The 22,146-nt window shown below is 43.9% G+C and overlaps 1 protein-coding gene across 5 annotated transcripts in view; it reads right to left on the reverse strand.

Annotated features, from left to right (window-relative positions):
- The window catches only part of SLC25A26 (solute carrier family 25 member 26), a 218,353-nt gene that overhangs the window by 59,854 nt on the left and 136,353 nt on the right, over nucleotides 1–22,146 (reverse strand). For 2 of the 5 annotated variants that reach the window (XM_072127807.1, XM_072127809.1), the window contains 4 exons: nucleotides 20,642–20,798; nucleotides 20,060–20,169; nucleotides 7,409–7,513; nucleotides 5,953–6,000 (listed from right to left, as the gene is read on the reverse strand). In XM_072127807.1, coding sequence (XP_071983908.1) covers nucleotides 5,953–6,000; nucleotides 7,409–7,513; nucleotides 20,060–20,169; nucleotides 20,642–20,780 — 402 coding nt within the window. In that variant the 5' untranslated portion in view covers nucleotides 20,781–20,798. Of the gene's footprint in view, nucleotides 1–5,952; nucleotides 6,001–7,408; nucleotides 7,514–20,059; nucleotides 20,170–20,641; nucleotides 20,799–20,958; nucleotides 20,992–21,404; nucleotides 21,608–22,146 lie in introns of those variants that run through there. The other 3 variants (XM_072127808.1, XM_072127805.1, XM_072127806.1) reach the window with 3 other exon arrangements.

The raw sequence follows: 22,146 nt of genomic DNA on the forward strand, positions 1-22,146 counted from the left end.
TGTTTAAGGGATTTTACAGGTTTATTCAAAAACTTGCAGGGTAATTGGGCAATAATAAGAGAAATGAGTCTGGGTCAAAAGTTTTGGCTAAAACAATTGGGTCATCTCTTCAATTAAATGGGTTTTCTGGTAAAAGAAGGAAGTAGTGCTGGCAATCATGTGACCACAGCTGCCAATCAGAAGCTACAGAGGTGTCATAGGAGCGAGGCCACAGATTGGCCACTGAAGTCAGGTGACTGCCAGCACTACTTCCTGCTTTACCAGAAAACCCATTTAATTAAAGAGACAAGCCAATTATTTTAGCTGCAACACCGTAGAACCTGATACAACATAACCCTTAAGCCCAGTTCACACCTGCATCAAGGCTTTCCATTACCCTCCCCTTTGTCGAAAAGTAACGGAAACAAAAAGGTAAAATGGAAGGGTCTCACGTTTACATTCCATTCTCCATAGATGTACGGAATGTCCATAAAGATTCCATTATTAATAGCGGAATAGAATCTGAACAACTTGATATTTATGGAATGTTTTTCTTCTACTTTTGTTGCTTGCTTTTTGTGATTATGTATGGAATATTAAAATGTAATAAAAAAAAAAAAAAAACGTCATAGCGGGGAAATGTAGATCAACTATTACGTAACAGGGGGTAACTCACCATTTAAGGGGGTTGGTCACTTTACCTCATAATATTTGTAAAGTGTGGGGGGGCAGGATATTAGGTAATTTACCAATATACATCTATTAATAGTTTTGCTTTAGCGTTCCTTTATATATTAGAGCTTAGGATGAGTCAAAAAACCCCTATAAAAGCTCTATAGGGAATGCGTAAACCCCACAAGTGCAGAAGGGAATATCTAATTGTCCAATATACGCCCCAAGACTCAGATACTTGAAAGTTTGTTTGAAAATTTAACATTGGCGTTCCCATTGCGTGTTATCCGAGCCTGTATTAGAGGCTTAATCCGCTCTATGAAATAAGCTGCAAGAGGACAAAAAAAAACCACAATGTTTTATTGAGGGAAAACAGACAGGTGGCTTTTTGAGGTCTGAGCTAATAAAATCTCTTTTTTTTCTTTTTTAATTCCCCCTCTTTGTTCTAAAGGAAAGATTATCTGTGCGCCCTGGACATGAAGGTGCAGTCCGCTCCGGCGCATTACGTAAAGACTCTGATTAGACAAGGAGCTTGGTTTCTTCTCGTGTAAAATTTCCTATTAATAATAGTGTCTATTTAAGACATCTGCTTAAAAAACTTACATTTGTTTAATGGAAAAATTCCAAACTCAGCTTATTTTCCCATGGAGCCAGAACGGACTCTATCCGGACAGATGTTTCCCCCGATCAAATTCAATTACTTGTCCGATGGAGATGATGCACAGAGCTCAACACGCGCTCACAACATCGTCGTGGGACGAGTCGCAGTTTAACAGGAGCGTTGGAAGAAGAAAAAAAAACTGAGGCGATTAATAAAAGAGCTACAAAATGCAAAAGAATTTGTATGAAATTCAAGCACAAGTTCCGCCAAAAGCCGTTTACAGAACTAGCTGTCACCATGGCGACAGACTACAAACATACCCCGTGTGTAGTCTGATCCTCCCCAACCTATGAGAAATGTACAGATAAATTAAAAGATCATTTTGTTATTGTAAATGGTCCTAATGAATCTTGGGGGTGAAATATTCTTCCCGTTTATCAGCAAAATATAAGTTTCATGGTGGGCCTGAGCTGCTTGTACATTGAACCACATGTGCGTGGTCTATTTTGAACATGAATATATCTGTATTCCACTGTTTAAGACCTATGGCATGTAAAATATTATTTATCATTCTGTTGCGAAATTTTATACCCTACACCCACTACTAGGGGGAGTTTAATGAATAGGATTCTATAATCCAGACCAATATACACTAGTATACATGAAATTCTTAACGCCCTCTAGTGGTAGCTGTAAGCAGTAGGAATAACCTAATTTAAAAGGATTTTTAAAGGGAACCTGACAGCGAAATTTAACACACTAACATATCTTTAAAAACAGCTACTATGCAGCAGTACAGCTATCCCTATAATGTTCCTCCCCATGCCTGAAAAGTTCCTTAGTCTGTAAGCGAACTCACCATCTATGCAAATGACCCCATATAATCCTGATCATCGTCTTTCCTTTGATCGGTCGTGCATATTTAGTTATTCTAGCTCAACCATGCCTCCAGCTTCTTGATGCTGGCTGTGGGTTTCCCTGAAGAGAATTTCTGAAGGAGAGGGAATGAGCGAGTTGAGAGACACTGGGGGTCATTTACTAAGGGCCCGATTCGCGTTTTCCCGACGTGTTACCCGAATATTTCCGATTTGCGCCACTTGTACATGAATTGCCCCGGGTTTTTGGCGCACGCGATCGGATTGTGGCGCATCGGGGCCGGCATGCGCGCGACAGAAATCGGTTGGGGAGCGCTCACCTTCACCTTCTATGGGATGGTGCATTCCGGGGCGTTAAGATTATTTTCGGCGCTGCAGCGCCACCTGGTGGACGGCGGAGGAACTACCATCTTAAATCCCAGCCGGACCCGAATCCTGTGCAGAGAACGCGCCGCTGGATCGCGAATGGGCCGGGTAAGTAAATGTGCCCCACTGAGTAGTCTCAGCTGAAGAGAAAGCAGGCCCCTTGTCAATCAAGAATCTGAAGGCAAGGCTATGCTGTGAGATCATAAATACACATAGATAGCGAACCAACTTTACAACCTGACTGCAGAACTTTGAAGGCATGGGGAGCACCAATATAGGGATAGTTATACGGCTGTATATTGCACTTTTTAAAGTTCTGTTTAGTTAGTGTGGGCTACTATAACTGACAGGTTCCAGTTTAAAGTCAAATTTATACTCACTAGGGTTCTCAAAACGGTAAGTACCAAAATAAAATAGTGGAGCAAAAATCCATAGAAGCAATACTCCAAACAATGGCGAGGTTTATTCTCCAAAAGCGAAAAAGATGGGATGTTTTAGCTCCTCAAAGGAGCCATTTTTTAAGTACATATCAGTAGTTAGAGCTTCTGGCTCCCGGAAGGCGTCTCCCAACAGCACAGGAATTACTGAAAAGGGCTGTTCAGCCAATCATTGGATTAGCCAGGTCACTGTTCCAACCACTGATTGGCCCCATTTAGCGCTTCCTGTTGTGTCAGGAGCCCTACAGGAAGTGGAATGTACCAGAACCTGGCAGGGGAACAGGGAAAAATACTATTTTATTGCGTTTCTAACCCCTAGAGAGCCCAATATAGTATCATTGCCTGTGGGAGATATTACTTAGATTAAAAAAAAAAAATTGTAAAAAAAAAAGTATTCAATTCCCTTTAAGCCCATAAAAAACTCTGGTGTAAAAGGGGTTAAACAAGTTCCACAATAAATTCTGCTCATTACAAATCGCCCGTTCCCTCCTAAACAAGAAAATTACACATTATTTCTTCCCGATGTGAAATAAGGAGCCGTTCCTACACAACAATAATTGTTCTCATTCCGTTGACGGGTTTCTGGAAATTAACAAATATTTCATGTGGAATCGGTTTTGAAGGTTCTTTTATGAAAACACACAAAGCAAAAGACCCCAATTAAATCCCTTACAAAGTGCTGCCATTTTGAGCCGCGAAAACACCCGGCGCTCCCTCCTATCATCCGCGGAAATTAATTGCTCCGCTGACATATGTCAGGATGGATTGTAAGAGGACGGCGGAGTGCGGCCAGAGCCGTGGGTCTCGCCCATTTGTTACTTATGCAAAAAAAATCACTTTTTTTTTTGCCGGGAATGGAAATGTATTCATTTATTCGCGCGGCGACTTGTTGGGCTTTTGTATTCCTTCCGCATCTTGATGAAATCTGAAGAAATTACACGAGTTTAGTGAAGCGTAAAATAAGTACAGGAAGAAGTTATTGTGTGGTTTATATTATAGATGAATGGATCTCTTTGTTATGCAAGTGATACTGTAACTACGAATCACGGAGAACGCCTGGAGAGTCCCTTAAAGGGGTTGGCGAGAAAAAAAAAAAACACACCAAAAAACTAAACTAAATCCTCCTAACCCTCCTATAAGCAAGAGCAAAGTATGGCCACAAAGAGCGACTCTTGCTTTGGGGGCGATGTGCAGTAAGTGAGCAACAGGTCACACAACCTGTTGGTGTTCGACTTGCGGAGACCACCACTAGACAGAGGGGGCCTCAGGGTGGTGCAATGCTTTTTGGGAAATATATATGCAAATAATATGTAATCCAGGAGGAAGAAAGCGGAATCCTTGATGTCGTCTATCAGCGAATAGTCAAAATCTTACTCTTGTAATGTTGCAATGCCTGTTAAAGGGTCGGATATTGGCAAATACCTTGCATAGATTAAACTAAAAAATTCCCGGGGAAACAGGAGCACAAATTGGCTCTCACGTAGAACGAAGATGTGCCTTCTTTAACAGTAAAACTTACTCATGGTGCAGGGCTTCAAAAACGGATGGATATTAACTTTTAGAGTAGCTACCTCATGCAAATAAAACTAAATAAGCCAAGACCAACAGGAGTGCGACATGGCTATTCAAGAAGAAAACCAGTTCTCTGGTGCCATTTTAGGAGAGTAGTAAATATTGTACTCTATACACGGGTCTTGACATATATTAAGGCCTGTGAAAGGGTTGGGTCATGACTTTTAGGGTAGCTACCTCATATGGAGGAACTAGAAAGAAGCTATGTAAACCTCTGAGGCAAACAGAAGTGTGAATTGGTTCTTATGTAGAGGGAAGCTGTGTCTTTGGCGCTGTATACAAGCAGTCCCCGGGTTACATACAAGATAAGTTCCTTGGGTTTGTACCTAAGTTTAATTGGTATGTAAGTCAGAACTGTATATTTTATAATTGTATATCCAGAAAAAAATTGTTTTTGCCCCAGTGACAATTGAATTTTCAAAGTTTTTTGCTGTAATGGGACCAAGGATTGTCCATAAAGCTTCATTACAGACACCTTACAGCTGATCATTGCGACCTGGGGCCAAAGTAACATCCAGAGAGCTTCATCAGAGGTCACAGTGGGCAGAGAGGCCCGTCTTTAACTAGGGGGTCGTCTGTAATTCGGGTGTCCTTAAGTAGGGGACCGCCTGTATAGGCAAATAGTAAAAATTTGATTCTCTAAAAACAGGTGCTGTTATGTCGCAGAGCCTGAAAATGGGTCGGATATTGACTTTTAGAGTAGCTACCTCATGCAGATAAAACTAAAATAAGCCAAGAGAAACACTAGTGCAAGACAGCTCTCAAGAAGGCGGCTCTTTGGTGCCATTTATTAGAAAATAGTACAAATTGGACTCTATACACAGGTCTTAACATATTGCAAGGCCTGTGAAAGGGTCGGATATTGATTTTAAGGGTAGCTACCTCATTTTTGTGCAGCGCTGCATAATCTGTAGGTGCTATATAAATAAAGAATTATAATAATGATAATAATAATAAGAATAATAATAAGAATAAGAATAACAACAACAACAACAACAACAACAACAGAGGAAACTAAAATAAGCTCCCAGTGCAACAAGAGTGCCAACTGGCTCTCACAAGGAAGAATGCAATCTCTATTTTTTTTTACATGTAAGCATGTTCAAGCCTTTAACTGGGCATGCCATTTTAAAGGGCATATTAAAGGGTTGGATCTTGCCTTTTAGGGTATATAGGGATATTTTTCTCCTACTGGTTGACAGTGGGGTTGCATAATGGGAACTATGTAATTCTTAAAGGGGTTGTCCAGGTGACATAGCACTGACCGCGCACCAGCTACAGCCTGCAACTGCCTGTGATAGGAACGGATCCGCAATAGAAATGTTACAGTATCATCATTCATCATCATGGCCCCACACAGTAGCCAAATGCCACAATATTATTTTACTGAAAAGTACGGTAAATGTAAAATAATAAGAATGTACAATAAATAAAATTGAATGCTTCTTACCTCTCTCAGGACTGTGCTTTTATACCCGCGATATAGGCCTCGGACCCCCTGTAATACACAAATACATGAGGGTGGGATGATGGTAGCAGTGAGGCATCTGTCAGCACTTCTAACCATAGGTAGTGGCCCAGAGAGTATGTATGTGACAAATGGTTAATATTCCAGGATTGTAGCACTGGGGGTGAGTCCTCGCACTGCTGTGCTCTCGATCTCTGCATCCACCCATAGGATATGTGATAAATAGATGATAGATCAAGGTCCCTGGGTTAGGACAGCCTCTACCTTGGGAACGGAGGACTGCAAACCCCTTCCCATAGACAGGCCAAACAGAGAGAGAGTAATGCACGTGTGCGGCCAATCTACAATTTAACTCTACAATCATGCAATATAAATCCATATTTCACAGTTCTGCTGCTACCAAACACACACACACACAAAGAGGCGATCACACATTTCATCAGGGACAATACAAACACTGGCTGCAGAGAGCTAAGAGCACAGCAGTGTGAGGGGAACATTCTCTTGGAGAAGCTACAACCCTGGAATATAAATCCATATCACACAGTACTGCTGCTACTAACAAAACACACAAAGATATAATTACACATCTATCCAGGGACAATACCCACTGATATTATGACATGATGCTTTCTGTGGCTTCAAATGTTGTTGTTTTCAGATTCTCTGCAGTTTTTAAGCAAATTCATCATGATAAACCGGGGGCACTTACTCATAGATCCAGGCACAATGACTGTGGTATCTAATTATATGTATTATCCACAGCCTCCTTACTTCTAAAATCAAACTTTAAAATTATGCTAATTAGCCAGAAGGTTACCAGCGCCCCTCCAAGCTGTAGCTTTACAGGCTGTTACCAGGTCTCCCCCTCCCCTGTGCTCTCTCAGCACTTCATCATTCCCTCTGCTTTATGCAATCTCACTGAAGCAGACAATGAGGAAGGGGAGGGGGGTAGCTCCTGCTCACTGTAACAGCCTGTGAAGCCTACAGTACAGAGGGGCTCTGGGAACTGTCCCAGTACCCCATTAGGCTCATTAGCATAATTACATGTACAATTACAATCACATGTTGATGGTAAATTTCAGGCTCTTCAGTAACTACAACTCCCAGCATGCCCACAGATTGCAGACCACTGCATAGTAGCACACACAACTTCATACGCTGACACCGGCCCTTTTAAGGTCCGATACAAAATAATCGCCTTTGCCTGAGACTTCAAAGGGAATGGATGAGATCATCCGGAGACGCTCAAAGAGAATTTTACCTCTGATCAGAGCTTATTATTTTAAAGCTTTTTTTTCTGTGTTGTCTCAGAAAATCTGACAGTATTTGGATTTGCCGGGGTTCATGTAAGGAGATGACATTGTTTGCTGGGGAGATGTATGAGACGCAGCGGGACTCTCCTGCAGGTGACTGCTCGGGTCTCCTGACCTCTTACCTCTTGGCGCAGGGTGCTGGCGAGCATCTGATACGTGCTGGAGGACGGAGATACCTGCGCCCGCTGCTTAATGACCTCTGAAGGCACACGGATCAGGCAAGCGACCTGCGGAGAGAACATGGGGGAGATGTAATGCTGATCACAAGGAGATGTGAGACTGACAGGACTGTGGGCATTAGGGTCATGCATAAGGCCATACAGGCTCATGTACTTCTCATGAAGGGCTCCACATGAAAAGAGAGCGGCCCAAGCTGCCAAAAAATTTTGGAAAAGCACCAAATATATATAAGTATGTATGTATGCATGTCATACATACATATACACACAGCTCCTTGACCTGTTTGGTAGTTGCATTTATACAGCATTACCAACGCAATCAGCCATTTCAGGGCAAACACAAAGCTGAATATATTGCAAAAAAACCTATGGCAGGCAATAGTCACAGTGCGCCCCGCACAGTAGGCAATAGTCACAGTGCGCCCCGCACAGTAGGCAATAGTCACAGTGCCCCCGCACAGTAGGCAATAGTCACAGTGCGCCCCGCACAGTAGGCAATAGTCACAGTGCGCCCCGCACAGTAGGCAATAGTCACAGTGCGCCCCGCACAGTAGGCAATAGTCACAGTGCGCCCCGCACAGTAGGCAATAGTCACAGTGCGCCCCGCACAGTAGGCAATAGTCACAGTGCGCCCCGCACAGTAGGCAATAGTCACAGTGCGCCCCGCACAGTAGGCAATAGTCACAGTGCGCCCCGCACAGTAGGCAATAGTCACAGTGTGCCCCGCACAGTAGGAAATAGTCACAGTGCCCCCCCACAGTAGGCAATAGTCACAGTGCGCCCTGCACAGTAGGCAATAGTCACAGTGCGCCCTGCACAGTAGGCAATAGTCACAGTGCGCCCTGCACAGTAGGCAATAGTCACAGTGCCCCCGCACAGTAGGCAATAGTCACAGTGCGCCCCGCACAGTAGGCAATAGTCACAGTGTGCCCCGCACAGTAGGCAATAGTCACAGTGTGCCCCGCACAGTAGGCAATAGTCACAGTGTGCCCCGCACAGTAGGCAATAGTCACAGTGTGCCCCGCACAGTAGGCAATAGTCACAGTGCGCCCCGCACAGTAGGCAATAGTCACAGTGTGCCCCCACAGTAGGCAATAGTCACAGGGCATTACAATATCTCCTTTTTTCTAGGCCCATCACATATAAGGACCCCCCTGTGAGAATCTCCAGCCCTCACCGATGTATGTTTAGCTGTAGGGAAGGGAATATAGATATATACATACATATACACACATTTACTCTTCTTCTCTTTTCCTCTGTGCTGTACGCGGCTCTGAAGCTAGCAGGTGCCATGTCATCACAGAGAGGATATCATCACAGAGGAGAAGAAGAAACTGTTGCTAATTTGCGGGAGCAAAAGAGGCGGGTACCCGAGTACCCTAGACCCATTCTGCTCTCCTGACTAGCACAGCACAGGGGCAAAGAGAGGGGACGGATAACACAAGGTCGGTGGGTTGATTACATTTTGATACTCGTGAAGAAGTAGAAAAGGCTCATATAACTGTTTAAGTAGTGACCATCAGTTTACAATCAATAAGACAGAACTAAAAATTAGGTTGCAGCTCATGTGTGTGTATGCAGGGTAGGTAGGGTGCGCCGGGTATGTCGGGTAGGTAGGGTGCGCCGGGTATGTCGGGTAGGTAGGGTGCGCCGGGTATGTCGGGTAGGTAGCGTGCGCAGGGTATGCCGGGTATGTCAGGTAGGTAGGGTAGCCTCTGCTTTACAACATGGCCGGCCTGCATGACTGGCTCCGCTGATTCAATGTGAGCGGAGCAGCATTCACCTCAATCATTTCTCGCTCAGCAAACAAATGGAATGACGGTGCCGACGCAATGTACGGGGCGGATAAACAAAAATCACATAGTAGTCAAAACACGTTTTCTTTTCCCAGGCCACAGCCGAGGTGACTTAAGGTCCCTCCTAAAACTTCTGAAATCAACATTGGCAATGAAGAGCAACTGGAGAAATAAGTTGACAGGACTCCTAAAATAAGACGAAGCTGATTAGGGCCATTTATCCCTTAGATGCCGTGGTCGACAGTGACAGCGTTATCAGGAGTTATACAGAAGGAACTGATTGTATGAGCGTCTACAAGGCACAGGAATAATTTGGGTCCAATAAACCAAGTTTCAGGGTCAAATTAGATTTAAAGTGATGAATGTATTGCATTACCTTAAATCCTAATCACATTATTTTACCCATAGAGTGAAAGGAACAAAAATAATAAAATAAAATAATTGCTGGTTTTGTAACTCTTGACACCCCCCTCCCCCCAAAAACAAATTAAACAAAAAGCTAAAAACTCAACATAGGCCAAGAGTGTTCACTACAACGTGCACAACGATACAAGTCAACGTGACTTGTAATAAATGATCTTCAGTGATCGCCTCCTTTCACCAAAGAGTAACTGCGTCTAGAGAGACATTGGAGTCCTTTGCCTACAGCAGCCACTACTGGACAATTGGAGAATTACATTAAGTCCACATAATGCATGTACTCATGGGATACATCAGAGTGGGTTTTGGCTTCAATGCCTAAAGAGAAGGAATCAAGCATAGGGGAGACAAAAAAAAGTTCTCATGGACAAAAGTAGTTCTTTGGAGACAAATTTGGTGGACATGGCATTTGTCCTGGTCCTTCCATACATTAACACATACACTGGTTGAGCATGCATGTGTTCTCAATGGGAAGAGAGGACTAATACACAGACATACAACTTCGACAGAGAACCAAACATTCACTCACCGGCCACTTTATTAGGTACACCATGCTAGTAACGGGTTGGACCCCCTTTTGCCTTCAGAACTGCCTCAATTCTTCGTGGCTTTGATACAACAAGGTGCTGGAAGCTCCTCAGAGATTTTGCTCCATAGTGACATGATGGCATCACACAGTTGCCGCAGATTTGTCGGCTGCACATCCATGATGCGAATCTCCCGTTCCACCACATCCCAAAGATGCTCTATTGGATTGAGATCTGGTGACTGTGGAGGCCATTTGAGTCCAGTGACCTCATTGTCATGTTCAAGAAACCAGTCTGAGATGACTCCAGCTTTATGACATGGCGCATTATCCTGCTGAAAGTAGCCATCAGATGTTACAGGGTACATTGTGCTCATAAAGGGATGGACGTGGTCAGCAACAATACTCAGGTAGGCTGTGGCGTTGTACCAAGGGGCCCAAAGAGTGCCAAGAAAATATTCCCCACACCATGACACCACCACCACCAGCCTGACCCGCTGATACAAGGCAGGATGGATCCATGCTTTCATGTTGTTGACGCCAAATTCTGACCCTACCATCCGAATGTCGCAGCAGAAATCAGGACGCATCAGACCAGGTAACGTTTTTCCAATCTTCTACTGTCCAATTTCGATGAGCTTGTGCAAATTGTAGCCTCAGTTTCCTGTTCTTAGCTGAAAGGAGTGGCACCCGGTGTGGTCTTCTGCTGCTGTAGCCCATCTGCCTAAAAGTTCGACGTACTGTGCGTTCAGAGATGCTCTTCTGCCTACCTTGGTTGTAACGGGTGGCGATTGGAGTCACTGTTGCCTTTCTATCAGCTCAAACCAGTCTGCCCATTCTCCTCTGACCTCTGGCATCAACAAGGCATTTCCGCCCACAGAACTTCCGCTCACTGGATGTTTTTTCTTTTTCGGACCATTCTCTGTAAACCCTAGAGATGGTTGTGCGTGAAAATCCCAGTAGATCAGCAGTTTCTGAAATACTCAGACCAGCCCTTCTGGCACCAACAACCATGCCACGTTCAAAGGCCCCAAATCACCTTTCTTCCCCATACTGATGCTCGGTTTGAACTGCAGGAGATTGTCTTGACCATGTCTACATGCCTAAATGCACTGAGTTGCCGCCATGTGATTGGCTGATTAGAAATTAAGTGTTAACGAGCAGTTGGACAGGTGTACCTAATAAAGTGGCCAGTGAGTGTATAATTCATTCTTCTGGGACGCCCCCATAGATATCCGATATTCAACGGCCCTATGGAAATCCGATGTTACAGCTCCAGATAATGGTCTAATGTGTATTTTTACACAAAGTAAATTCGGCCATTTTACTTTTTCTATATAGGTTCTACTTTAAAGGAAATTTGCCATTAAAATCCATCATGAAAAACCAAGGACACTTAAAAATTACCGTATACACTGGAGTATAAGCCGAGTTTTTCAGCACAAAAAATGTGCTGAAAAACCCAAACTCTGCATATACTCGAGTCACTGAAAAAAAAAAAACTAACAAACTCTGTACTCACCTTTCCGACGCCCCCCGCAGGTCCTCTTCTGTCTTCAGCTCCCTGCGCGGTCCAGTGGCACCTACCATGACATGTACCACATGCCGATATCACAGTGTATGCGAATGGACCATGGGGGGAGCCGGAGCTGAAGACAAAAGAGGACCTGCGTGGGGTGTTGTAAAGGCGAGTACAGTTTTTTTTTTTTTTTTTAGGCTGGGAAGGGGGCTGCTGGCTATAAACGAGGGGGAGGGGTGTAGGCACTGGTTATATACAGGAGGGCAGGCACTGGCTATATGCTAGGGGGAGCGGTGTAGGCACTGGTCATATACTGGAGGGCAGGGACTGGCTATATACTAGGGGGCAGGCACTAAAGGTGGCAGTTGGCTATATACAAGGTGGTACTGGCTTTATACTAGTGGGCAGGGGCTAGCTATATACTGGGGGGCATGTGACCAATGCATTTCCCACCCTCAGTTTATTCTCAAGTCATTAGGGTTTCCCGATTTTTCTGTGTAAAAATTAGGGGCCTTGGCTTATACTCAGGACGACTTATACTAGAGTATACACGGTATGCTAATTTTATTCCCCCTGCCACCTGTGTGCTGTGCTGCAGTGAGATAACATCAGGCAGAGGAAGGAGGGAGGAGTCAATCTGCAGCATGGAGGGGCTCTGTTAACACCCCCGGGAGCTCTTCAGGCTCATTAGCATAATTTTAAAAGTTCATTTTAGAAGAAAGCCATGGATAACAAATCTAAAAGATGGTTATGAGATGGAAATTGTCCTAGCTTTATTACGATGGATTTTGGATGGTACATTTCCTTTAAGACTGTCTGCAGGATCTGTAGCGTCCTAAAAAAAATAAAATTCCCGACTCTAGAATAGCAGCACTTCAAAGCCACATTGATAAAACCCACTAGAAAATCCAGGATGATTGTGATAAGACAAAAAACAGAAGGTAAGCTCCTGCTCCGGCTCTAGGGGTCCGAGGTCAGAGCCAGCGGCTGACCCCATTATGTCAAGGAAATAAGAATTTGTCAACTTGTGAAGTTCGGCATAAATATTCATAGAACTTCATGCTCCGCAAGACTTCACATCTTTACATTTGCTAAAACACAGAAGGGAAACCTTAAAAGGGTTGGCAGATAAAACGCAATCTTCCAGGAGCGGAGGCGGGTGAACAGCATGGCTCCTTGACTTGTGGCATGCTGCAATCTTGCTCCTCCATAGTAATGGCTTCCTCTAGATTCCAGAGCTCCGTCTATTTTATTTCAGATTATCTTTCATCTTCCTCTTATTTGAATCTGAACTACAAGGAAAGATGAACTGAGGAGTGCGGGGCCGGTGTCATCCAAGGGCCACTTCCCTGGAAATGCTGCGGTCCTGGCCCCGCTGCGAGACGTCGCTGACATTTAGACATCAAAATGAGTGAAATGTTAAGCAATAAAAAGCTCCTTGAAAACACGTTTTGCTCTAATCTTACATATATTCAAAGGCGACCGTGTCGGGAGGGGGAACGCGGCTCGTCGCGGTGTGAAATATCAATGGCGTAAAAAGATTTTTTATTTTTTTTGCACTGGAATTTATAAAGTTTTATAAAGTTTGGTCAAAGTTTTGCCTCACAAAGTGCCAGTCAGGGATGGAAACATTTTTTTAAATAAACTTTCCCCACCCCTCCAAGTCTACCCGCCCTATGAGAAAAAACAGAGACGAGTCATATGACTAACTTTCTCAGAGGAGGAGGAGGAGCTTACCTTTTTCGAGCCACCCCGAATCGCTGTTATCATGGCTACTGTATCCACTTCTCTACTACCCCCCACTAAACTACTACCCCCCTCAGGCAAGGGATGAAATGTCCTTTCTAAAAAAAATTCCTGCTTTTAAGTGAAATCTCACCAGTATACCTATAAATAAATATTCTCCAAGAGTCACTTTTTTGCCTCAGATGAGTCATTTTTAGAGTCTGAAGTGGGAGCAATTCAAAACGCTCATATCTTGGGTTCTATAGCACTCACACCTATGGAAATGGTGTCTTTGTAAAGATAAGAATCTCATCTTTTAGACTGCATTGGGATTGTGGCTTTGATCTACAGAACCAAAGACACAGTCATTTTAAAATGTAGATGGAAACATGTCCTGCAGGTAAAAATCTAAAATTTCCAATTTTTTTTTTTTTTTTTAATGGAGAAAGTTTTGAATTTTCTAATTTTAGATTTATAGATTTTTAGAGTTTTTTCAGCCTCCATCTGTACACACTGACCCTCTCACTGTGACATACAGTTCCAGGGGATAATTATAAAAAAAAAAAAAAAAAAAACACCTCAACGTACACAGAGTCATGTCAAACTTTTAGTGGTGGTCTGAGTACGGAGGGATATGCACCCATCCAATGTTAAACATGGTAATCACATCCTTCCTAATTCTGACCATTAAAGAGTTACTCCAGGGGACCATCACCTACCAAAAGTGCCGACTTTAGAGGAGGTTTACATAACCACAACCTTCCCTCATTCTGACATACAAACGATTTACTCTTACACTTTACACTTATAAAGGAGCGCACTAAAAATACAAGAAAACCGGGAAAAACCATTCAATATGTATTCCTGATAAAACATTGCCATCTAGTGGTGAATATCAGTAACAGCAGGTAACAAGTTTATAAATCCTCTTTAATCAAAAAACAGATTGTCATATAGAGGCTTCATGTACTGACATATAGATCTATATATACTGTTACATTACACCCAAATATATTTTTTATACTCGGCCCAATTTTTTTTGAACTGTAGTTCCCGGGGCCAGCCACTGCACAGAGAGCGGAGCTAGAATGTAGGTTGATAATGGTACAGAACTAGCTATTCATAGGGGTCCAGACTGTTGGAACCCCCCCCCCCCCCCCATATCATCTCTTGATGACCCATGCCCTATAACTAACCCTCAAAAAATTTAAAAAATGTAGTTTCACCCCCCAGTTATGCTTTAGGCCCTCATCCACAGACCTAAATTTACCACAACATCTGGGTAGTCTGGTCTGCTGGATCCTAAAGTGTAAGCCCTGGCTATACATGTCATGTTCTCCAGTCTTCCCCGAGCTAAACCCCCCCAAAATTCCCAACGTTTTTACTGGAACAAGCGTCTGTTTCCTGGGCGTCCATGTCCGCGGCTGGGCGCGTGGTCTTGTGTGGGAGGTTGATGGCTGTCAGCTCCTAATTTGCAGATTTCAAGCGTTAATCGTATGATGAATCTGTTGGCAGGATCCGGGGATATCTGTCTCCATCTTTATTTACAAGCATTTCCAGCCGAGGGATTAATTCCACTTACCTTAATCTCTCTCTCTCTGCACCTCCTTGTATCAGCACTTGAACCTCAGGTTAAAAGAAAAAGAAACTCCCAACATAAAGGGCCGGCAGATCGCATGGACGCGACTCTGCCGGCTAGAGAAGAGAGAAGATAGAAGAGGAGACACGGGGAGCCGTGACAAACATCGGGGACACCGGAGGGTGAGTATTAAGTTTTTTTTTTTATTGACATTTTTTGTGCTGAAAAACTCGGCTTATACACACTTAATTACTATGAGATACATACCATGTGCTACCTATAGCCCCTAAAGTAGTAACATGCACAGGATACATGCAGGCCAAGTTCAGGGTAGAGGGGAGGATATGCACAATTATCTAGGTAAAGGTCAGGGCAGGCAGCACAGTGTCAATAAAGTTGTCAGGATTGGTGAAGTCAGGTGCAACAGGCAGCAGTCAAACAGTTAATAAGGAGATATTATAGAGGACACCTTTGCAGGACACTAGGATTCTAGGCACCTTCCCATGGGGTATCAGGGGTCTATACAGACCCAAGGTGTGAGCCCTTAAAACAGCAGCCAAAGAAGGACGCCCTGGGTGGCGGACAGGAAAGGCCAAAAGAGGGACACTCCGGGTGTGCGTGGAAAGGCCAAAGAGGGACGTAACAGGGCGAATGTATAGGCGAATAACGGACGCCTAGAGGCGAGGGGAAGGGCTACAGATAACTATTGCTAAAACAATGATTGCCGTGTCAGATCATTTCTGAGCACAGATGAGAACTGTCTATATCAATAAAACCCACGGACTGCAGTGGGTACAGTAGTACGTCCTGTAATATGTAGCGTCACCTCCGCGCTCACAGGAGGGTTTTCTGATAAAAGAGCTATTTCATGCCTCCTCGTCCCCCGTGTGATGACAGATCTGGTCTGCGGCTGGTCTGAGCAAATAAAACATTTTGGCTTTTTCTAACATTTTCTTTTTAATATTTATTTTCTCCTGGTGGCGAGGAAATACGACGAACGTAATTGAGGCTGGGACTCCGAGATTTTCCTCTGCTGGAGAGTTAATACCTACTTGTTCTTTCACATCAAATCCCATCACATTCAGTGTCCACAGCCGCAGGAGAAGTAATTAAACGTCTATTGATTATTCATTAATTGTCTTAATCAGGTTCTGACCAGAGGGAGATGAATGGGGCGAGCTCAGCAGATTATTGTGCTACTAGATAGTAAAATACCTTAATCATATATGACAAATACTGGAATGTATAAAAGACTCCCCCAAAAAACTGAGGCTCAGATAGCTGGAAAATCTCCCGGGTGCTAAAAGTAGCCAGAGGTTTATATAGTGGCTGATTATATAATTTGGTCTGGGGTCTGTATACAAGGGATGTAGAGTCTGTAAATGGGGGAGAATTCTGGTCTACAATCTGCAAACTGGGGCTCTGCGTAGTGTTAATAAAGGGACAAAGGGCACAGGTCAAAGAGAAATTCTGGTGTAGAGTCCTTATAAAAAAAAGACATCACAATCCACTTAAAAGAGGGGGTGTGGGGGGTCAGGGGAGAAATCTGGAGACTGTAAAGTGATTGCATGGATTGGACATGTAACCAGGAGGTGTCTGGGTCTGAAGGGGGAATCCAGTCTCAGGTCTGTACAATGGCAATTAGTCTGGGGTCTATATACAAGGAGTAGAAGATGGTACAAGCACAGGGAACTGCTAGTCGCTGAATGTGTGGTCTGGGGTCTGTAAACGGGAGAAGTCTGGTCTCGGTTTAGTTCATAAGGAAGAGGGGATTTGGTCTAAAGGTTTATAAACAGGTTGGTTTGGATACCTGTACAAAGATATATTTAAAGGGGTTGTCCGGAGGTTGAAAAACATGGCAGCTTTCTTTCAAAAACAGCTCCTCTCCTGACAATGGGTGGTGCTTGGTATTTCAACTTAGTGCAGAGTTCCCATCTGTGTTTCGGGTTCTGTTTTGCACATTTTAATTTAGATAGATTAAAAAAATGGTAATTTGCTATAAAAAGTGTAAATGATATTAACAGAAAGCAAAGTTGTCAGTTTCTGTTTTTTATTATTTTATAGCCATTTGTTTTTTTATTCCAACTATCCGCTCACATAACGGAAGGTCTAGGGCGACGTTGTAAAAACGGATTCTAACGAACAACACTGCACGTCTATTAAAATCAATTGGAAAAAAATACGGATACATTATTCATACGTGTTAAGACGGAAGCCAAAATTTAGATGGGAACTGGCCCTAAACTCCATTCATATCTATACAGCTGAGCTGCAATATCAGCGCAAACCACGATCAGGGGAGGCGCTGTTTTTGGAAGAAAGCAACCATATCTTTTAACCTCCAGACAACCTTTCCAAGAGAGGTCACAGTTAATTTGGGGGACTGTTACTTGGGAGGGGTCTGAATAACCATCTAATTGGTGGGACCTCCATCCATGACGAGAACGGTGGTCCTCTTCTTACTACCTGATGTGTCAGGTCCAGTGAGCTTGAAATTTTACATTCCAATAATAAATAATGGGATTTCACTTTCTATCTGCTGCATTGTCCTGTCCTTTCAGTGATATAGACCGACAAGAGGTAAATTCTCCATGAAAATAATAATCCTGAGGATGAGCAGGAATAGCGGCTGTAAATACATTCAGTGGACGGAGCAGACGGAGAATCTGATTTCCCTGTAATATAAACGTATTGATATCGCTTCCAGACAGGACAGCCGCGCTCCTGTATAGTATTAGGAAGACAAACAGAATATGAACGCTCCCCCCCCCACCTCCCGCTCCGAGACAACGCCGCTCCACAGCAATTTCTCCCTCCAATTCCGGCCATCATATCTATGACATATTTATTTCCCGGACTCTACAAGCCGCTTAGTCTCATCACTTCTATTTTCAGCAGTGGCTCTCGCCTGTACGTGGAAATCTCATCACAAAGTACGTTCTTATGTCATCTGATACAAAGCTGGGACAATGGACCGAGATATATTTAGGGAATTTAACCGGATCATCAGATATAGGTGAAAGGAGAATAATAGATAAAAACCGATCATGACGGAGGATTCTCTGTGTGACCATTACAGCAGATATGGTTCACATCGACAGAGCATATTTTAAAGGAGTGTTTTCATCCTCTGTACTTATATTTCAAAAGGAGAAGTCATAAATTCATGGGAACAGAGGTCCAGGAGAGCGGAGAGTTTGCTGCACACGTGCGACCACTCTTCTTTCAGGTCTATAAATAATTCTTTATTTATATAGTGCACACAGATAACGGAGCGCTGCACAGAGCTTGTCACATCAGTCCCTGTCCCCATCTAGGGGTAATCAATCTAATCAACCTACCAGTATGTTTTGGAGTGTGGGAGGAAACCGGAGGACTGGGAGGAAATCCATGCAAACACGGAGAGAACATACAAACTCTTTACAGATGTTGAGATTCTTCAGCGCTCCCATAGACACACATGGGCGGCAAACTCTACATTCAACCGCACTGGGAGAAGAGGATCAGTGGACCTCCGTTCCAGAGACAGTGATAGGACCTGCAGCTATTTATGACACATCCTGTGAATATGTCTGTGGAGTAGGAAAGCCAACACTAATTCCAACTCCCCTTTTTTCCTAAATTCAACTGCGACTGCACAACCGCAGTTTTCCTGGTCCCTCTAGCAGTGCAGAGATAAATGCACCCATTGCTTCCCAGTGCATTATTCCTCTGATCTGTAGTGGAGGACCTTCAGTACTGAGCATGTACATAATGGGGCACAATTACTTACCTGGTTCCTGCGCGATCCCTGAGGTGTGTTGTCCGCCAGAATCCACATCTGCCGCGATTCACTAAGATCGTGCGCCCGATATCACTTCCCAGCTGAGGTCCGCCGGAGTTCACCTTCTTCTTCCTGGTGTATGTAAGTGCGTGGCTTGCGACACAAATTGCTTTGTTAAATGCCGCCTGTTGTCCGAATCCGTCGGATCGCCCCACAGCCCGTCCCCCGATTTGTGCCGCGTGAAAGGCGGCGCTCCGAAATCCGATCGCGTGCGCCAAAAACCCTTTCTAAATGCGCCGCAGATCGGAAATTGTCAGGTATTCCGATGATAGTGCAGACCCTTAGTAAATGAGCCCCATTGTGCTGCCACTTTCATCTCAACTAAAAGCCTAGAAGAGGATGCACAACCTGATGTATTGGTCTACTCTGGGGGTCTTCAGTATTTGTCGTTTTATGTCCTGGCGTCTCCAGCCCCATTATCATCATCCCTGGGGTTACCAGCACTATCAGTATCATAGTTTGTTTTCTGATATATATATAACAGAATACAGTCAGCTACTATCATATATGAGTAAATTTCACCTAAACTCCAGCACTTTACCTTGGAGCCTTATGACAAGTATAATTAACAAGGACACAATATTTACTGGGTGTAAGATGGTGGCCTCAGGTAACGCTCCCTCCCACCTGGCAAACACTAGCATCTCTCCGCACCCAAGAGAGGAAGACAAGGGCAACACCTTAATAGGGTTCTGTCTGGATTTGCACACAGGAAAGAAAAGCTAAAAACAATGTGCACAATACAAAGTGTTGAAGCTGAGTAAACCACTGTATCCTTAGCATTTTAAAGGGGTTGTACAAAGTTAGTACGTTATGCATAGGGTAGGAGTTAACAGGCCGATTGGTGAGGGTCTGACTGCTGTGACCCCCAGCAATGCACAAAACAGGGGTCTCTTTCTTATAATAGAGCCCTGCCGTATTCAGTGCCTGATATGAGAGTGTTGTGCTCCGAGTGTTGAGCCCTTCCATGCGGTAGCTTCCCAGGCTGTTACAGTGTCTCATTGTGTGAAATTGCAGGAGAAGAGGGAGGAAGGAAGATTTTCTTTAGAGTAAACCAGGCCAGTGACCTACCCTCAGACAGAGAGCCCCTACACAAACCTAACCAGCTGATACCTGGGATCCTGCTGAGGAATCCTGTTGGACATCCCCTTTAAATATTCAGGTGTCAATTGCTCATTTATTTGGGTAACATAAACCAAGTCTTACCACTTCCCCCAGAGAAGCAGCTGCCATGTGAGTTAAGGGCGAGAGGTAAGGCGAGGAGGCGGGCCGGAGCAAACGCTTCACAGTTTCATAAGTCACGAAGAAAGCAGCGGCTACAAGACAAGAGAAGAAAATATTCACATGAATCCATGTATCAGAAATGCCACCATCTTGTATCACACTCAGCAAAAGGAGCAGGATTTGTGTTCCGGTTCAAGAAATTTTGCTTTGATCTTTGGACCTAAAGAGGACGCAATTCAATGAGAATGTATTCTCTTTAACGGATTAGCCATTATTTGTAGTGGCTGCGCCTGGTACTGCAGTTCTGGAAAAATCTACCATCAAAATCAAGCATAATAAACCAGGGGGCACTTACTCATAGATCAAATGCTCATGCTCAGTGTAACAGACTGTGAAGCTGTAGCATTGAGGGGCTCTGGTAACATCTCCAGGAGCACGTCTGACTCATTAGCATAATTGATTTTAGATAGAATGAGGTTGTAAATAATAAATATGAGTCGTCGGTCCCTGGTTTATCTTGCTTGATCTTAATAGAAGATTTAATTCACATGAAGTAAATCTTACCGTTAGGAAATGATCCAACAGCTGTGGAGGGAACGCCGGCATAGATGCCACGGAAGCCACCGGACTTGGAGAATCCCTGAGGGCTCTGAAGTCTGGTCTTAATGGTGTCTAGAGGGAATAGAATAAGGTCGACAGACATCCCCGCCGTCCCTCCGGCCTGGAAGACAAAGCAAACAACGGGGGGTAACACTGCCGCACCAAGAGGACATTTACTTATTTGGTTGGTGAACCAATCCTCTATTGTCAGTCCACCATCCGTTTCATCTTTTTGAGAAGATCATTCCACATATTATAGGGAAACGTCCAACAGTACATACCCCGTACAGATGGCACATGTTTTATCGTCACGGCAAAGACATTTCTTTACAGCTGTGGCACCTAGAAACACAGTTCTGATGTCATTTTAAGAGGAAAAATCTGTGATTGTGTTTTTAGTTGTCACCAAACCATAGACTTTAGCTCTTAAAGTTAGTCAGGCGAGTGATTTTTATATAAACAACTACCAGTTCCTGACTGTAACATTAACAGTGGATATCTGTGCTTCAGTGTAAAAACACAGTCCTGAAGGGGGCATTCTCCTCTTTAATATGACACCAGAACTGTGCTTCTAGGTGTCACAGCTCAGAATATATATATCCCCCCTCCAGCTTCTAAGCTGAATGCAGAATTTAAAATGAGTTGCGAGTTTGCAGAAGTACATGCACCCTCTGCTTCTCCTGGGCGACAGATTGATGTGGTATGAGGTGATAGCGTCAGGACTCACCAGCAGGGAGGTGAAGTATTCCCTGCGCTCCATGTCCTCCTCTCCCCGGGGCTGACACTCTTTCACCGCACACCGCACTCACATGTTTCAGGCAGGAATCAACACAGGGTGACCCGTACAACGAGGACGAAAAGAATCTTTCCCCCGGAAAAAACTGCGGCCGGCTGATTCCTCTCTGTTCTACTACCGATTGTAACCCAGGGTAAGCAGATGTTTGTCCCTGCGCTGTCACTATTAACACCGTCACTAGAGCTTTATTCAATGCTAACATTCAGTCTTCAATATAGGCGCCATTTTGATGAAGACTCAGTTCAAACTTTCACTAAACTTGTTGTCTGTTTATTCAGTTGCAGCAAGGTCTATGTGTGAGTTCAACAAATTCAGTGCAGATTATTTCCACAGTAAGCAACCACCATGCCTGGTTATTAACCATAAGTTTTCTTTTGATGTTTATGTAGTTTTTTTGTCATTATTCTTCATGTATATTTGCTAATAAAAAAAAAAGGATAGAAACCTTGAATTTTTTTATTTTTCACAAAAGTTAATTGTCCGTCGATCATGCACTGTGCCTCGATTCATTAAGATCGTGCGCCCGATATCCTGCATGTGTCGCTTCCCCGCTCAGGTCCGCCGGAGTTCACCTTCTTCTTCCTGGTGCATGTAAGTGCATTGTCTTGTGACACAATCTGAAAGTTAAATCCTGCGCTCAGTCCGAATCGGTTGGATCGTCTGATGATGGCCC

This window comes from Engystomops pustulosus, chromosome 10, assembly GCF_040894005.1.
Source record: "Engystomops pustulosus chromosome 10, aEngPut4.maternal, whole genome shotgun sequence".
Lineage (NCBI taxonomy): Eukaryota > Metazoa > Chordata > Amphibia > Anura > Leptodactylidae > Engystomops > Engystomops pustulosus.